This window comes from Nansenia antarctica (genome assembly GCF_963989245.1).
Source record: "Nansenia antarctica genome assembly, chromosome: 9".
NCBI lineage: Eukaryota > Metazoa > Chordata > Actinopteri > Argentiniformes > Microstomatidae > Nansenia > Nansenia antarctica.
This window is the reverse complement of record NC_137679.1, coordinates 14,348,397-14,368,269: the sequence shown is the minus strand read 5'-3', so window position 1 is coordinate 14,368,269 and position 19,873 is coordinate 14,348,397. Positions and strand designations below refer to the sequence as shown.

The 19,873-nt window shown below is 42.3% G+C and overlaps 1 protein-coding gene across 1 annotated transcript in view; it reads left to right on the top strand.

The window, feature by feature from the left end:
* Positions 1 to 1,398: 1,398 nt before the first annotated feature.
* Positions 1,399 to 19,873, top strand: part of psme3ip1 (proteasome activator subunit 3 interacting protein 1) — a gene marked incomplete at its 3' end in the record, with an annotated part of 31,364 nt that continues 12,889 nt past the window's right edge. Inside the window, 3 exon segments of the mRNA XM_080539515.1 lie at positions 1,399 to 1,416; positions 9,941 to 10,072; positions 16,602 to 16,700. Of these exon segments, the coding sequence (XP_080395641.1) occupies positions 9,949 to 10,072; positions 16,602 to 16,700 (223 nt within the window). The 5' untranslated portion in view covers positions 1,399 to 1,416; positions 9,941 to 9,948.

The window sequence follows — 19,873 nt, the reverse complement described above, 5'->3', positions numbered from 1 at the left end:
ACTTTTCGATTCCCTGGTTTCTCCTCTTTCCGAACACGTTGGAATTTTTACCGTAACCCCCGGAGAATCAAAGTTATTAAGCCGCAAAGGGTGCCTCCTTGACCGGCTTTGACCGTGAATAACACCGGCTATGGAGGTGCTACAAACACAGTTTTAATTTCTCTAAATTCACCATCAGTATACGGTCATTTTGAGCCCTTACACACCGCGCTGACACCCCGAGAACATATACTTTTAATACGAAACTCGATCAACCGGGCGTTCGGGAGTTCTACCGCTAATTCGCTCCTTGCTGTGTCCACTGTGATAGGAGTGGAGGATCGACTCCATTCAAAAACTTTTGGATTCCCTGGCTCCTCCTCTTTCCGGACACGTTGGAATTATTTTCCTAACCCACGGGAAATCAAAGTTATTAACCCGCAAAAAGTGGGTTTTGCCCGTGGGTTTTGCCCGCAAAAAGTGCCTTTTGCCCGTCAGGTGGGCGTTTCCACTATGCTGTGACGTCACATGAAAGCTATGAGCTGGCTTTCTCTGTGTACCACATGTACAAAAGAATAGATTTTTCTGCACCCAGATTGTGGAATGCACCGCCAGTTTACATTAGGGATGCAACCTCAGCAAATATTTTCAAGTCAAGACTACTATTATTATTACTATTATTATCACTATTACTATTATTATTATTATTATTATTATTATTATTATTATTATTATTATACGTACTGATGTCTGCCTCCCAGGCGCAGACTACTAGTAGGCACTTTCTGTGTTTATCTGTCAGATACAGTGATGCAGACTGAGAGACCCCTGATAACACAGTACTTACATTTCATTGTGTATTTTTAGTTTGCAAATTGAATATAATGTTATCCAGACAGAGGGTAATAATACTGGGCATGACAACATCTCACAGGCTAATGACCTACAGACAGTACGAGGATGGACATCGTACACTTTTAAGGAGCTCTGTTTGCCAACTACCGTTATTTGGTTACATTATGCCATTTATAATACCATTATTATGATTATGATTATGATGATTATGATGATTATTATTACTATTATTATTATTATTACTACTACTACTACTACTACTACTACTACTACTACTATTACTATTACTACTACTATTATTATTAATAAGAATATTATTATTATTACTATTATTATTATGATTATGCCTATTATTGTTATTGTTGTTGTTGTTATTAGTATTATTGTTATTATTATTATTATTATTATTATTATTATTATTATTATTATTATTATGCCATTTATTAGTGAAGCCAGGGTCAGACCGCTCGGTGATGGGAACCAAAGTGATCTGTCCAAAACCCAGCCGGACCATATTTACGGGGACACGAGTAAAACCCAACCGGACCATATTTACTGGGACACGAGGCTTCGTGGATACAGGTAGCTATCCTGTGTTGTCGGCTATGCTAAATGTGCCATTTAACTGACGTGTACTTCAACCTTCATTTCAGGGTCAACTGTCAACTCATGAATTGAATGTTTACTCACCATATTTCCGCCTAGGTTGTGTTATTCGGTGAGGAGGTGTTGCTGTTTCGCTGTATAGCTGTATAGCTGTATAGCTTACCTAGCTGTCAATCTCCCTGCGCGGTTAGCAACATGCTACCTAGCAACACTGCAGCTGTGTGCGTCCATCAGGTCGTCAGGTCGCCGAGTCAACACTGTCAGTGTCCCTAGACGTGTTCACTGCTCGTTTAATCACCCTGCGGTCTGTAACACGGGGCTAGGAGCCTCCTGAGCCTGTAGCCAAGTTCGTTTCACAGACATTTGATACTTAGCCGCTAGCCAGCTAAGTGCCTGGCTGTCAATGTTCAGGCCTAAACACTCTGTCCCCAATTAGATTCAACGTTATTGTCATCGCAGAGTTTACAAGTACAATACAACGAAATGCAGTTTAGCATCCAACCAGAATAGCAAATAGTGATATAAGGGCATGATATGAATAGAACAAGAGGTAGTGATAGGTAACTGTGTAATTATACAGTATGTGCAGAGGTGGTATTGTAAACATCAATTTAGTTTAGACGTGTACAGTTATGAGCTATGTACAGTTATGAGCGATATACAGTTAATATATATATATGTACAGTTATGAGCTATGTACAGTTAGGTAGTTTATGTACAGTTATGAGATATGTACAGTTATGGGCTATACAGTTATGAGCTATAGTTATGCGCTATATACAGTTATGTGATATATAGCCTACAGTTATGAGCTATACAGTTATGAGCTAAATACAGTTATGGGCTATGTACAGTGAGGTAGTTTATGTACAGTGAGGTAGTTTATGTACAGTGAGCAGTGTTTCCTCCAGGATTTTTCACATTAGTGGCGGAGTGTTCCATTTTGCGCGCGCGCAATTTTCTCCGCGTGCACGCGCATGAAACGCGCACTGGCGCTCAAAACAAAGACGTAATTTCACCGAAAACTAGAGGGTGGCAACATTAAAAAATAAATAAATATAGTGGTTAAGCCATTAAAGCCGAACAGGTGATTCTATATAGAAGGTGATCAAATACCAAGATATCCTACAGCTGCAGCAGAACATGCGGAACGCGCATACAGCACTGAACATATAGCCTACATGTGACTGACAGGCTAAGACACACACACACAGAAAGATCATCAGCTCATCGAATATGAAGTACACGAGAGATAATCAGCTCATCGAATATGAAGTACACAAGAGTAGAGTACACAGGGAACCGGGAACGCGCATACAGCACTGAACAACATCCGTAGAATATAAACTTGTGACTGACAGTCACATACATACATACATACACACACACACTGAAAGATCATCAGCTCATCAAAACGAAGTAGGCCTACATGAGAGTACACGCACAAAACGGGCTAACGTTACTCATTAACTGTTTACACAAGTAAAATCACAGTGTGACAGTCAGATGGAGCATTCGGTAAACAACAACAGCAAGGTAATGCATCAGCTGAGTTAAAGAAAAACAACTCTTACCTTTGATGACACCGATTTGATTACACACTGTTTACCCGTACCTCCGCCGTTCTGTTCGTGATGATTTTAGATTATTTTTGCCCCGCACATATTGCCCTGTAGTTAGACCACGTTGACCATCCATTGTCAATAAAAATTAGACTCCCTTTCTTTTCCCCTGCCAATAGTGTGTCGTTTGTGACATTTACCAACGTTTATGCTATGAATAGTTCGAAGCTAGCGTTAGGTGCGAGGCTGCTCGGGAACATTATTTGTTTCACAAAATAGCCTGATTTAGTTGACCATGAACATCAGAGATTACATTACGAATGTTCATTTAAAATACTCTATAGTGAGCACTGGTATAAGAACCAGAGAACAGCAGTAAATGCAATAACCCACAGTCGTCGCTGATGTTGCATTTTCGATTAGGATACAGGATTAAAGGGACGGGTGACGAAGAGAGAGAGAGAGGAGAGTGATTTCCTGAAATCCAAATGTCCTGCTAAATTTGGACCAATCACAAAACTGTTTTGCAAGCGTGTTGCCGACGAGGTTAATTGTAACATATTGTAACTTACTACACCCTAAATCAGAACGAAATATAGGTCTGAAAGCGGCCTAAACTAGCTTCAATCTGGTTTTTTTCTGTTCTCCGGTCATAAAGTGGACTGAATCAATTAGTGGCGGAGAAAATGTCTATAGAGGAAACACTGGTGAGGTAGTTTATGTACAATTATGGGCTATGTACAGTGAGGTAGTTTATGTACAGTTATGAGCTTTGTACAGTGAGGTAGTTTATGTACAGTGAGGTTATGTACTGTGAGGTAGTTTATATACAGTGATGTAGTCTATGTACAGTGAGGTAGTTTATGTACAGTGAGGTAGTCTATAGTGAGGTAGTTTATGTACAGTGAGGTAGTCTATGTACAGTGAGGTAGTTTATAGTGAGGTAGTCTATGTACAGTGAGGTAGTTTATGTACAGTGAGGTAGTGTATGTACAGTGAGGTAGTCTATAGTGAGGTAGTCTATGTACAGTGAGGTAGTTTATGTACAGTGAGGTAGTTTATGTACAGTGAGGTAGTTTATATACAGTGAGCAGTGTTTCCTCCAGGAATTTTCACAATGGTGGCGGGTGGCCGTGACTGCGCGCGCAGCGCGCGCGATTTTTTCGCGTGCACGCGCATGAAACGCGCACGCGCGCTCAAAACAACGTTTTTTTTTTTTTTTTTTTTTTTTCTAATCACAGCCGAAACTAGAGGATGGCCCAAAAAAAAAAAAAATGAATATACAGAATATAAACTTGTGACTGACAGTCACATACACACACACAAAGATCATCAGCTATAATATAATACGAAGTAGGCCTACATGAGCACAAAAGCGGCTAACGTTACTGATTAACTGTTTACTGTAGTGCAGAGAGATGGTAGTCGTAGGCGGCGTATCAAATGACAAAGCTAAACGTTTAATGAAGGACATGAACGATTGTCAACAACACACTCAAGCAGTAAATAGAACAGTCTTAACAACTTGGGTACTACGGACGGAACAATAGTCTCAACCTATAGTTCCGTGCGTGAATTATGTCAACCCACCACATTACAGAAGTAAAATCACAGTCAGATGGAGCATTCGGTAAACAGCTGAGTATCAGCTGAGTTAAAGAAAACAAACTCTTACCTTTGATGAGACCCACATGAGCCCTGTTTTCCCGTACTTCTCCCGTGTGTCTCTTATTGTCCAAATGTTCCCTGAATTTTAGCTGCATGTTTTTCCAGCATGTAATTCCGTTGTCAATAAAAAAATCGTCTCCCCTTCTTTTCCCCTTGACAATACTGTGTCGTTGCTAAAGTGACGGCACATAAGAATCGTTTTTTGACTTGCTAATGTCTGCTAACGTAGCACTTGAAACTGGCGCCGTTCTCTGGACTGCAGCTGCTCCCGCGTTAGCATTAGCATCCATCTTTTCTTCTCCCTTCTCACCGTCACGAGCTCAAATGACACTTGTCGGCCGATCTAACTCTTAACACTCACTTACAGGACTTCTGACACCATGTCGTGTTGTTCTATTAAACATACACGTGAGTCCTTCTGTATTTCAATGTAAGTGTCTTTATTTTAACTCGCTCTGTAAGCTCTACAATACCGGTCTCTTGTTGTCTCGTCGTAACCTGCCCACCTGACCTGGGGGGTATTCCATCAACGTCGCTAAAGGAAAATCCTGGCTTATTTTTGATAACTCTCGCGAGACCTATCAGAATATGCCTGGATATTTGTAAGAACTCTCGCGAGATTTATCAGACTAAACCTGGATTTTCCCTTTAGCGATGTTGATGGAATACCCCCCGGATGTCACTACGGTGGCCTGTACACAATAACAATAATACCACAGTTCACATTTAGACCAATCAGGAGCCCTTGTGTCACGTCGTCAACTGAATGTCATTAATCTGATTTTGGATCAGCGGTTAGAGAGAGATGGGCGTGGATTTAGGTGCACTTTTAGTCAACATCCATTATAGCGCTGATCTAGGATCAGATATATTTTAATCAGCTAAAATGTTCTATATTTTTTTTTTGTGTGGACTGAATCAATTCGTGGCGGAGGAAATTCCATCGTGGCGGCCCGCCACCAATAAATGCATGTAGAGGAAACACTGAGTGAGGTAGTGTATGTACAGTGAGGTAGTTTATGTACAGTGAGGTAGTTTATATACAGTGAGGTAGTGTATGTACAGTGAGGTAGTTTATGTACTGTGAGGTAGTTTATATACAGTGAGGTAGTGTATGTACAGTGAGGTAGTTTATGTACAGTGAGGTAGTTTATGTACAGTGAGGTAGTTTATCTACAGTGAGGTAGTGTATGAATGAAGGGACAGTCACCAGTGTTCAGCACGTTATCCTCTCAGCTTGTGGCCTGTAAGCAGTGGGACATCAGTAGTTCTGCAACAGAGTGTACTGTTATTATTTTCCAGAATGGTCCATGATTGTGGATACTGTACTGTTATGATTGAAGGTTAAAATGATGAGTTATACACCAAAATTCCACTGGAGGGAGCCATAAGCCAAGTCTAGCTCTAGCTGTAGTGTGTGTGGGTGCGGTTGTGTGTGTGTGTGTGTGTGTGTGTGTGTGTGTGTGTGTGTGACAATGGTCTATTTTGTCTGGATTTGTATCCAACAGATGAATCCATGACTCTCCATTCCTGTGCTTGATTGAGTTGACACAAGTGAAGCAGGTCAATATTCCACCAAAGCTCCATTATCGTTTGGCTCTTATATACTATAGATGTCTATAGTGGATTATATTGTTTGTTGTTCTATTATTATTATTGTATTCCTATCGTTGTATTTCACTTCCATGTTAAGAGCTAGCTAGAACAAGTCCCTGTGTCCTGTCTTGGGGCGGCAGGTAGGCTAGAGGTTAGAGGTCAGGTGGTCTAGAGGTTAGAGGTCAGGTAGTCTAGAGGTTAGAGAGGCAGGTAGGCTAGAGGTTAGAGGTCAGGTGGTCTAGAGGTTAGAGGTCAGGTAGTCTAGACTCTAGAGGTTAGAGAGACAGGTAGCCTAGAGGTTAGAGGTCAGGTAGTCTAGAGGTTAGAGAGGCAGGTAGCCTAGAGGTTAGAGGTCAGGTAGTCTAGAGGTTGGAGAGGCAGGTTGTCTAGAGCAGAGGTTCCCAAACTTTTTTTAACCAAGGCACCCCTGAAGCTTTCCCCCTTCTCCATGGCACCCCAACTCTACGAAGATTTAAAAAATGCCTCGGAGCTTAAACTAAAAACAATACACGATGAATTGGTTTGAAAATGTGTGTTTATATATAATACATAAGTATTGCCCCAATGAATTTTAACAAGATAATAAAAGTCATAAATGAACTGTAATGGATGGGCAAGAATGCATAGGTCAGTCAAACTATCGCTAAATTAAATAAAATTGTGGCCCTCAAGGATTGTACAATATGGGAGGAGACTCAGAGGGAATTCTTCACACAAATAAAATATCAAAGGCCTGTATAATCAATCAATGGAACAATGCTTTTTTGGGGGGCTTAAAATAATGCCGTAAAATGTAATTCTCATTTCAATGCTCATTCTGAGATTATTATTTCACATCTTCTGAACCAAACGGGTAACTCACAACTATAATAATTTAACAATAATAATCATGACAGAATTGTAAAAATTGAGAGAAATACAAAACAAAGAAATATGTTGTGCGCATTAGTGGGACACATGCGCCTGCTTTTGGGAGCAGAGTCTCTTTATGCGGAGAGAGATAGTGGACAGCGCGACACGCAGGTCCTGTTCCACTGACAGTCGCGTGCGTGTCTTGTTCTTGACGTATGCTAGAGAAGAAAAAGCCAGCTCGCACAAGTAGGAGGTTGGGAAGGGTAAAAGCACCTTGATGGCGCTCTCTGAGAGAGATGGATATTCATGTCCCACAAGCAGTCAAAACCTATCCAAACCTAGCTCACCATGTTTGAGCTTCAGTGTGCGGTCCATAATGAGCTCTGCCAGTTCGTCTTGAGCTTTGCTGCTCAAACTAGCGGCTGATGCTGATGAGAGGGGGTTGAACGGATCCCGGAGCCAGTCAAAGTCTTCGTTCATTGGAGGGAAATAGGACTCAAATCTCCAGCATACGTAGGTGCGCAGCGATCAGATTCAAGAAAGACGCTGACTTGTGTGCTGCGTCATTGGCCGTCAACGTAAACATTTCAATGTTTTTCTTGGCCACCCCATCTTGCCACCGTCTCAATTTGGATCGGAATCCGTTCAGTTTGTCTGTCGCTGTCAAGATATTCTCAGCCTTCCCTTGCATTTTTATGTTGAGGTCATTAAGGTGGCTGAAAATATCTGCCAGATAAGCAAGCTTAATCCACCACGATTCATCTTCCAATTGTTCTTTGTATGGCAAGTCGTGCTCACTGACAAAAGTGATCAGTTCATCTCGGAGCTCATAGACACGGGATAACACCTTGCCCCGCAACAGCCAGCGGACCTCTGTGTGTAATAAGAGCCCCTCATGCTCGGACCCCATCTCATTGCACAATGTGCTGAACAGCCGTGACTTCAGCGGGCGTGATTTTACATAATTAACCATTTTCACCGCTTGGTCCAAGACTTCAGTGAGGAGTAGTTAGTTAGTAACTAGTAGGCCTAGTTAGTAAATTAATATCTTTCAAATCTGAGAAATATATATTTTATTTGCTTATGAACTCCATTGCACATGTAATAAACAAACGTTTATTCATGTATTATTATTATAATTGTATATTATACTTGTTTCATTTATTTATTTTTATTTATTTTTTACGAGCAGATTTGGCGGCACCCCCGGACAGGTGCCGCGGCACCCCAGGGTGCCGCGGCACCCACTTTGGGAACCTCTGGTCTAGAGGTTAGAGAGACAGGTAGCCTAGAGGTTAGAGAAGCAGGTAGCCTAGAGGTTAGAGAGGCAGGTAGACTAGAGGCTAGAGAGGTAGGTAGTCTAGAGGTTAGAGAGGCAGGTAGTATAGAGGTTAGAGAGGCAGGTAGACTAGAGGCTAGAGAGGCAGGTAGTCTAGAGGTTGGAGAGGCAGGTAGACTAGAGGCTAGAGAGGCAGGTAGTCTAGAGGTTAGAGAGGCAGGTAGTATAGAGGTTAGAGAGGCAGGTAGACTAGAGGCTAGAGAGGCAGGTAGTCTAGAGGTTGGAGAGGCAGGTAGACTAGAGGCTAGAGAGGCAGGTAGTCTAGAGGTTGGAGAGGCAGGTAGTATAGAGGTTAGGGTGGGAGCTCCATGTGAGCTGGTGACAGGAGGGATGCTGGCATCATATCTAAGGCGCCTACCACTGCTGTTCTTCCCTTGAGCCACTAATTGCTCCATGGGTGCTGACTATAGCTGACCCTGTGCCTAGAGCAAACAATACATTGTACGTTGTACTCAGTCTGTGCAATGACAAAAAGGTTTAATCTAATCTAATCTGTGGTGTTGATGCATTCTAACCCTGTGTCCCTGTGTCCAACCCTGTGTCCAGCCTGTGGTGTTGATTAGGGTTGGGCAGTCATATGGTTATACCGTATACCACGGTTTATGAAAACAGCAACAGTGTTTGTCAATACCGTCATAAATTGCGATGTATAATAAACACCTTCAGAGTGTTTGTCCAGTTCCACTGTCTGTGTGGTCGAAGACGCTATGAAAGTGATGACAGAACTTAATTAAAAAATAAAATAAAATATATAACCTGTCAAAAAAGACGTGTCACGTAGGGTTGGGCGGTATTTCGGTGTTGGCCATGTTTCCCATACATAGTCTCATTACAAACCCAAAGTGTTTTTAGTGCTGCTTTTATTTATTTATTTTAAACGCATTTGTAGTAGTACTGTAGTTGCTGACTGTTGACCGTCTCTTTGCTTGATTTTTATTTGGGTAAAAAGTACAGACAGACAGAACATCCCAGAGGACAGCATGTAAAAGTGTACTGAAACACTTGTATCCAACGTGGTCCTCGTTAGTAGACAAAGAACAACAAAGACAAGAACATACAAAGACAATACACCAAGAAACATACAAAGACAATACACTAAGAAACATACAAAGACAATACACTAAGAAACATACAAAGACAATACACTAAGAAACATACAAAGACAATACACCAAGAAACATACAAAGACAATACACCAAGAAACATACAAAGACAATACACTAAGAAACATACAAAGACAATACACTAAGAAACATACAAAGACAATACACCAAGAAACATACAAAGAGCATCAATACACAAGAACATACAAGACCCAATCAGAATACAGTTTGTCATTCTTTACACAAAAGTGCTGCATATCAGTGTGTATGTATGTGGGTAGGAGTGTGTATGACTATGTGTGTGCACGTGTAAGTGTGTAAGGCTACGCATTATATAGTTGAATAAAACCAAAGCCTAATGCCTCTGGTCTGGTCTACAGGGGCTGCCATGGCGACCGGGGCAGGAGGTGCTGAGCTGAAGAAGAAGTTTGTGTCGGAGACGGAGATCGAGGAGCAGAAGAGGGTCAGGCAGGAGGAGTGGGAGAAGGTCAGGAACCCTGAGGACCCCGAAGGTGAGTCACCTGACCCACCTGACCTGACACACACACACACACACACACACACACACACACACACACACACACACACACACACACACACCCACACATATGGAAACATGCACACACAATCAATGAGGTGCAAACATTTGGGCACCCCTAGTCAAAATGCCCTTTATAATTAATATCTAAGTGAAAAGAAGCAAACCTAGCCTCTAAAAAATGGTACAAAGTTTAAACATTACATGATTATTTCACACATTTCACTGTAAAACAAGGAAAACGTTCTGTGCAAAAGTTTGGGAACCCTGTCAGCTAGTACTTTGTAACTCCTCCTCGGGCAACTATAACAGCTTGCGAACGCTTCCTGTAGCCAGCTAAGAGTCTTTCATTTTTAAAATTTTTTTTATTCTTCCTGGCAGAACACTTCTAGCTCAGAAATATTCTTCAGCCTTCTTGCATGCACGGCATGTTTGAGATCTCTCCACAGATTTACAAGGTGTTCTTCTCGACAAATGCTTCACCCTTTTTTCTCCAAACATACCTTCTTTGGTTGTGGCCAAAAAGTTACATTTTGGTTTTGTCAGTCCCAAGCACATTGTTCCAAAAGGCTTCAGGTTTCTCTAGGTTATCTTTTGCATACTTCAGACGCTTAATTTTGTGTTGAGGTGGTCGTAGGAAAGGCTTCTTTCTGGCAACTCTGCCATGTAGGTCTTTGTTGTTTACAGTACGCTGTATTGTTGTCCTGTCAGGTCTCGACATTAAGGCTTGTCCGCTTGTCTGGGACAAGTACATTTTATGTTCGGACAAGTGAACTTCCTCCTGCAGTTGTCTGACGGACAAGTCAAAACAAAGAGAAAAATCGCCCCGCGGTGGCGTAGCGGTCTAAGCACTAGCCACTAGTGCAAGCTGCCCACCGGGGACTGGGATCGAATCCCGGTCTCGCCAGACCCGGATATGGCCGAGGCACACAGGGAGCGGCATATTGAGCGGCCGCTCCAGAGGGCGGTATAGGACTATTTCCGGACAAGGATCCGTCGCGCAACAGCGCCCCCGGGGTGCCGGAATAACGGTGCTGGGCTCGAGGAGCCAGTCAGCTAGTCTGCCTGGCGATCTCCTCTGGGGCTGCCGGCCACGGGGTCGTGCGGCGGATCCTACTCAATAGGCAGGGGATAATTGGATGCTAGGTTGGGTTCAATTGGATACCAAATTGGGTGAAAAAGGGATAAAATCTGAAAAAACAAATGTAAAAAAAAAGAGGAAAATCAATCAATATGTATTAATATGCGCAAAATTAATTCCTCCTTAAGTTGTAAAGTAATAAATGTTTTAACAAGCTATGCCGCAGCTCATTCTCACTGCCTATGAGGCTCGGCGTAGCTTGTATCAGAAATTATAATGCTATTGCGTGCACGTTATTAACTCCACTGCCTGCAAAGGTGCCAACCTTCTTGACCGCAAAGTTGGCTTGTGGACATATTAAGTCCGTAGTGAAAGAAACCGACACCTTACTCAAGCCAACAAGCACAATGTTCCTTCAAGCACCTAAAACTGGCCAGGTGCCAGGAAAAGCAGGAAACGCAAAATGTCATCAGACGAAACACCAGCACCATTGCTGGTGTTCTGCCTATGTCTGCTGCATTGTCAATGTAGCTGCCTTGTCAATGTAGCTGCCTTGTCAATGTAGCTGCCTTGTCAATGTAAGCTGCCTTGTCAATGTATGCTGCCTTGTCAATGTATGCTGCCTTGTCAATGTATGCTGCCTTGTCAATGTAGCTGCCTTGTCAATGTATGCTGCCTTGTCAATGTAGCTGCCTCGTCAATGTATGCTGCCATGTCAATGTAGCTGCCTTGTCAATGTATGCTGCCTTGTCAATGTAGCTGCCTCGTCAATGTATGCTGCCATGTCAAGGTATGCTGCCTTGTCAATGTAGCTGCCTTGTCAATGTATGCTGCCTTGTCAATGTATTCTGCCTTGTCAATGTATGCTGCCATGTCAATGTATGCTGCCATGTCAATGTAGCTGCCTTGTCAATGTAGCTGTCTTGTCAATGTATGCTGCCTTGTCAATGTAGCTGCCTTGTCAATGTATGCTGCCTTGTCAATGTAGCTGCCTTGTCAATGTAGCTGCCTTGTCAATGTATGCTGCCTTGTCAATGTATGCTGCCTTGTCAATGTATGCTGCCTTGTCAATGTATGCTGCCTTGTCAATGTATGCTGCCTTGTCAATGTATGCTGCCTTGTCAATGTATGCTGCCGTGTCAATGTATGCTGCCTTGTCAATGTAGCTGCCTTGTCAATGTAGCTGCCTTGTCAATGTATGCTGCCATGTCAATGTATGCTGCCTAGTCTATGTATGCTGCCTTGTCAATGTCTGCTGCCATGTCAATGTATGCTGCCTTGTCAATGTATGCTGCCTTATCAATGTCTGCTGCCTTGTCAATGTCTGCTGCTTTGTCAATGTCTGCTGCCATGTCAATGTATGCTGCCATGTTAATGTATGCTGCCATGTCAATGTCTGCTGCCTTGTCAATGTCTGCTGCCTTGTCAATGTCTGCTGCCTTATCAATGTCTGCTGCCTTGTCAATGTCTGCTGCCTTGTCAATGTCTGCTGCCATGTAAATGTATGCTGCCTTGTCAATGTCTTCTGCCTTGTCAATGTCTGCTGCCATGTCAATGTATGCTGCCTTGTCAATGTCTGCTGCCTTGTCAATGTCTGCTGCCATGTCAATGTAGCTGCCATGTCAATGTAGCTGCCATGTCAATGTAGCTGCCTTGTCAATGTATGCTGCCTTGTCAATGTAGCTGCCTTGTCAATGTATGCTGCTTTGTCAAACAATCTATGTCCGCTGAGTAGGGGAGCGCGGGGTATGTTGTCACACGCTGTTTTAACAGTTACTGGGCACAATACATCACAATGGTATAAATGTCATACCAAATGAAAGAAGGAAGTCTTGGGCACATACTTTGTATTGATTATATCTTCATATCTTATTTCTGAATCTGTACAGAGCTGTAGACCGTTAAATAGACATTGTGCATTTGTGACAATTTGCCCCATTAGCAGGTAAATTGTGACACTATGTCAGTCAAGTTGTCACACTGGATTATCAACATATAAGAACACAACTACTTAATTGTGAATATTGATTAATTAAATAATTTCAAATTCCAAAACCAAATTCAACTTTATTAAATAACAAAATTAGAACAATCATGCCAAATCTGGCAAATCATGCCTTTGAATCAAAACATTAATGCTGGAATGACCCCTTTACTTTAAACTCTGAAATCGAACGTTCTCTGGCGTGCACGTAGATCCACAGTAATTGTTGGAATTGGAATGTAATGTAATGTATTACTGACTAGTAATGTGTTAGTAGACAGACACACACACACACGTGCGTCGTCATATTTGGACAAGTAACTTGAGCTCTCGGACCAGTAAAAGATAAGTTCACTTGTCCAAAGGACAAGTACCTGAAAAAGCTTAATGTCAAGCCCTGCCTGTGAACAACTAGACCGGTGTCTGCAGGGCTTGACATTAAGCTTTTTCAGGTACTTGTCCTTCGGACAAGTGAACTTATCTTTTACTTGTCCTAGAGCTCAAGTTACTTGTCCAAATCCAAAGATTTTGAAAAAGCAATAATATGAATAATAATATATTATACTCTCACCGGCCACTTCATTAGGTACACCTTTTCAACGGCTTGTTACTGCAAATACCTAATCAGCCAATCATGTGGCAGCAACTCAATGCATTTAGGCATGTAGACATGGTCAAGACGATCTGCTGAAGTTCAAACCAGCATCAGAATGGGAAATAAAGGTGATTTAAGTGACTTTGAACCTGGCATGGTTGTTGGTGCCAGACGGGCTGTTGCGTGATATTATAGTGTCAATATGGACCAAAATCTCTGAGGAATGTTTCCAGCACCTTGTTGAATCTATGCCACGAAGAATTAAGGCAGTTCTGAAGGCAAAAGAGGGGGTCCAACCCCAAGGTGTGCCTAATGAAGTGGCCAGTGAGTGTATGTGTATGCAAATAACACATTTGACTACTATTGATTTGATAATGATGTATCCTTAATTTTCAAATGTATTCATTAAACAATATTTTGTAATTATTTAAAAACGTAGGGGTAATCAGTGATTACCCTAACCCTAACCCTTTTAGATTAAGATTGGCCACAAAAGGGATGAATATCTAGGAATATTTTCAAAAAATGTTTGTAACTACAGTCCCTCCCCAATGGAAGCAATCTTATTTGCTAGCCTTTGGATAGTATCCTATATTCAAATTGAGAAATCTATCATTAGTGTCATTCTGAAGTTCGTATTGCGATGTGCTGGTCTTAAAACTTCAAACCTAAAATATACGATCGCATCGAACTACATGAAAATAAGCGGCGAACTACATTGAGAAGAAGCGAATATGCGCATGTTCACGTGAATGGCACTAGTGACAGGAGACCTACAACACTATGGCTGCGTTCGTAAACTCGCTCTGGAATATGATCAGCACTCATGGAATGCCTTTTGTCCAATCAAATTACTTGGTCTCTTTATGACGTTGAACGCAATATTCTTGGTCTTCCAGATCTTGCCTTGACTTCAATTGTTCCATTTATTTTCCATTTTCTGATGATGTTTCTGACAGTGGAAATAGGTAGTTTGAAACGTTGCCAGAGTTTTTTGTAGCCTTCTCCTTGATGGTGGAAGTAGGGATGGACGGTTTTTCGGTTAAACCGAAAACCGGGGTTTATAAAAATAGAAACGTTTTTTTATCAAAACTGTCTGAAACCGTTTTTTTTTTTTTTTTTTTTTAAGAATAAAATAGAATAAGAATAAAACTGGAACATGTCACATGTTTGTCGTGTGTGAAAATAACAATGATACAGTCTGAATCTGCCGCGCAATGAGTGAGAGGTTTGGTCAGTTGTGAAGAATAACTGAGGATTAATATCTAATTGGGATTATATTTAAGGGTAACGAATCACTCTATGGGAAAGATAGTTGCCTTCAGTTATTGGTAGATAGGAAAGTTTTTTTACAATTACTCGCTTACATTTAATAAGATCATTTTCGCTGCTCTCTGTAAAGCGCACCACTTTTGTGAGAAATGCGCTATAGAAATAAAATGTGATTTGATTTGATATCAATCAATCAATCAAACTTTATTTATGTTCTATAGCACAAATCATGCATTGAATGTAACTCCAAGTGCAGTATTTACTAAACCACAATATAATAAAACAAGAGCTATACGGATCAAGAGTGTTTGTGCACAGCGCCACTGTGTGTGAAGGCGCTACTGAAAGTGATGACAGAATGCATGTCTCAGAAGATACGTGGTCACTTAGTGACGCAAAGGTAGTTCTGTATTTATCTCTATCTGTATTAGTACATTTATTTTGAAAGCTCTATTTTGACAGCTCTACCATGGGCACTTTTATTTTGATGGGGCATTCTTTGTTGATTGACTTACGACAGTTCAGGACGAGTCAGTCTCGCGGCATGTGGTTTTTATGAAAAGCTTTAAGTATGTTCACTGCATAATTCTAAGTCTAATATTTCAGTGATTATTGAGCAGTATTCAAATATTTAAATACATTGAGCAGCAGCTGAAACTTTGTCTAAGAACCAAGATATTGAGAAAGCAGTTCATTCAATGAAGACGCTGTGTTGCGACTGTGCTTACAGTGTTTTAATGGTGTTCGACATGAGTGTATTGTAGCAGTAGGGCTCAATTATTTGAAATTGGCGCTCTTTTTAATTTTTTTTATTTTTATTTTTTTATATATTTTTTTTCGGTTAACCGGAAAACCCCGGTTTTACTCTCTGACGGTTTTTCGGTTTCAATAATTAGAAACCGTCCATCCCTAGGTGGAAGTGAACTATCTTGATTCTGACATCCTTGGACACCTGTTTGGTGGAACCCATGGTATTTTAACACCAGACACAGCAGCTACCGCAGTCTGATACTTTAGAAGGCATGGAGTTACTTCAGAATATATAGTTCAACCCATTGAAGCCCTAACGAGTAAATCACCTTGGTCTGGGCCTTAGTAATCATCTTCTCAAAACGTAACAAAGAATAATCCAAAAGGGTTCCCAAACTTTTGCACAGGGCCCTTTTCCTTTTTTATCATTTAAAATAAAAAGTGTAAAAAAGAAAACTGTGCTTTAAAATTTGCAGAAAGGTGTCATGTTTAACTTTAACTTGTAGCATTTAGTGTTCAGGTTTGCTTTCAATCATTTGGAGATTAACAGTCCAGGGAGTTAATTGTAACAACCAGGGGTGCCCACATTTTTGCACCCCACTGTATGCACACAGACACGAACGTACCTACGATTATATACACACACACACACACACACACACACACACACACACACACACACACACACATTAGAAGCATTTCTTTCTCTTTCCTTTCTCCTTGTTTCTTTCCCTCTCTCCTTCCCTCATCTCTCAAAAATTCACACCAGTCTCCACTGTCTGTGTGTGTGTGTGTGTGTGCGTCCGTGTTTGTGTGTGTAGAGGCTCCAGAGGAGGCGTATGACCCGCGGTCCCTGTTTGAGAAGCTGCAGGAGCAGAAGGACAAGAAACAGGAGGACTATGAGGAGCAATTCAAATTCAGTAAGACTCTCTCCTCCTCCCCTCCCTCCATCCCTGCCCTCTCCTCCCTCCATCCCTCTCCTCCCTCCCTCCGTCCATCTCCTCTCCTCCCTCCATCCCTGCCCTCACCTTTCCTTCCTCCATCCCTGTCCTCTCCTCTCCTCCCTCCATCCCTGCCCTCACCTCTCCTCCCTCGCTCCATCCCTGCCATCTCTCCTCTCCTCCCTCCCTCCCTTCTCTCCTCTCCTCTCCTGTCCTCCCTCCCTCCCTCCCTCCCTCCATCATGACTGACAGCCAGGTGAGTAGGAGAGTCATGGTGTCAGCCTGCTGATGGTTCTGTCTTCCTGTCTGGTGGTTCTGTCTTCCTGTCTGGTGTTTCTGTCTCTCTCGAGCAGTGTCGACTCAAACATCAAAGAAATCCTCCACAGCACGTCTTGTCGTACACGCGCGCAGCGAGTCAACTGAAAAATCTATATTTTTGAAATACTTCTAACGCTTCTTCTGCAGCGACCCCCCGTCCTCTGTTTCCTTAAACCCCCGAGGGACGAATGTTCAGCTGTTGAGCCACGCGTCTATATTTAAATCACGTTACCTGCGGCTACTTTGCAGCGACAGCTTAGGACGCAGCTGTAGAGAGACGGTCGCTAAGCTGGTGGTTTGCGTTGCCGCTGTGCTTAGTGTTTCTCATTCGCTTACGACCTTTCACCTTTTCATCTTGACCTCCCTGGTCAGAGGTCATATCTGGTCATATTTAAACAGAACAGTTGTCATCAAGCCACGAGTAGACCTGTAACAGTTATTAAATAATTGGCTAATGGCAATCTTGACTGTGGTCCAACACGCTATCTATCTAGCTAGCTGGCTAGCTAACAACAAAGAACATCGCAAGCTAGCTGGCTAACAACAAAGTACATGGCGTTAGCTAGATAGCTGCTCTGCATGTTAAGCACATCACAACATGCTGATAGAACATGGACATGCTAGAAACACATAACTACACATAACTAGATGACACACAGTCCCTTTTTTATTGATGAGAATACATGTTGAAAAATCCATTTTGTGATAATAAAGAGGCATGGTTTACTTCATAGGTTGCTGTGTTATCACGTTATCTGGGTCACATGACAGTGAAACAATTATATTGTTACCGGTAATCAGAATTATTTCTGAGACAATTGTACAGCAACATTTGGAATTGTGACAGGCCTAGCCACGAGTCTTCAGACGTCCTCTGTAGGTGTGTTACCTGGGTCTGAACAGACAGGTGTGTTACCTGGGTCTGAACAGACAGGTGTGTTACCTGGGTCTGAACAGGTGTGTTACCTGGATCTGAACAAGTGTGTTAGAGGGTGTGAACAGACAGGTGTGTTACCTGGATCTGAACAAGTGTGTTAGAGGGTGTGAACAGACAGGTGTGTTAGAGGGTCAGACAGGTGTGTTAGAGGGTGTGAACAGACAGGTGTGTTAGAGGATGTGAACAGACAGGTGTGTTAGAGGATGTGAACAGACAGGTGTGTTAGAGCAGCGTTTCTCAACCTTTTTTCAGTCACAGCACCCTTCAAAAGTCCATAAAATCTCAAGGCACCCCAGTCTAAAATATAGCTATTCAAAAACAACACTGCATCACTCAGACGGCCCCATATAGACAATACACAAACACACACACACACACACACACACACACACACACACACACACACAGCGGCCATTGAGAGAGAGGGGAGGGAGTGAAAGCGGCAAGTGTGCGCATCAAAGGCATTAGGCACGTAACATCCATGCTGTATTAAACACATGACACAGTGACCGGAAAACATAGCCCGAACAAACGTGGGAGTTTATGGAACGGATTAATGGAAATAAATGACATATTCATAGTTTTCATATTCCCATGTTCTACTGGAAACACCTATCCAGTCCATTCAACGTAAACACAGAGGATGCAGTTGAGTTATTAAGCCAGAAAATGCCCCCCTCTCTCCTGCTGCGCGCATGACCATGTCTGGGTGTATTAAATTCATTGCATGAAAACGAAGCTGTGCATTATTTCCCGAACTTTGCTTCTCGGTGTGTCAGTCTCGATAGGAGAACCGTACCGAGTCCATTCAAGGCTGGTTATCTCACCCATTTTCATACGGTCACTGGGGTGTGTCGTTTTCTGGGTAAAGACTTACGGCACCGGTGATTCCCAGGTAGTCTCCCATCCAGGTACTAACCCGGCCCAACCCTGCTTAGCTTCCGAAGTCGGACGAGAGAATAATGTCACCGATCATCCATATAGAACAACTGTGGGCACCCTTTCCAAAACGACATCTTCAATATCCGCAGACATGTCATTAATTCAACTTCACAACTTCAACTTCACATTGTGACATGGGAAAGAGGCACGTGAGACAGATTTTGATGATATTTATTGATATTTATTTATACAATATATATTGTATTTATTTATTTATATCTATATTTATTTATTTATATATTTATTCATTCATTCATATGAACGTCAGAATATAGAATTATTTGACGGCACCCCTGAAGACACACTGTGAACAGACAGGTGTGTTATTACACACACACACACGTTTCAGGATAGGAGGGATGTTTTACACACACACACACACACACACACGTTTCAGGATAGCAGAGCTCCATTAATTCACCAACACTGCCAGAGAGTTCCAGAACTCTCACCACCTAGTGTGCCAAGTGTTCTATGCGGTGTCTACCTAGCAACACCACTCTGATTGGCTACAACATGAAGCGTCGTCATGGATATGTATTTGTGGTATATATAATGTAGCCCGTGGCGCTCTAGGATGCTGACGATCTGTCCGACTTCATCCGCCCTCTGCACTGAAGGGGTTGAGAGAGAGAGGAGAGAGAGAGAGAGAGAGAGAGAGAGAGAGAGAGAGAGAGAGAGAGAGAGAGAGAGAGAGAGAGAGAGAGAGAGAGAGAGAGACTAGAGAGAGAGAGAGAGAGAGAGACTGAGAGAGAGAGAGAGAGAAGAGAGAGAGAGAGAGAGAGATGAGAGAGAGAAGAGAGAGAGAGAGGAGAGAGAGAGAATCCACCCTCGGCACTGAAGGGGTTAAGAGAGAGAGAGAGAGAGGGTGTTTATCTACCCTCGGCACTGAAAGGGTTAAGAGAGAGGAGAGAGAGGGAGAGAGAGAGAGAGAGAAAGATATGGTGTTTATCCG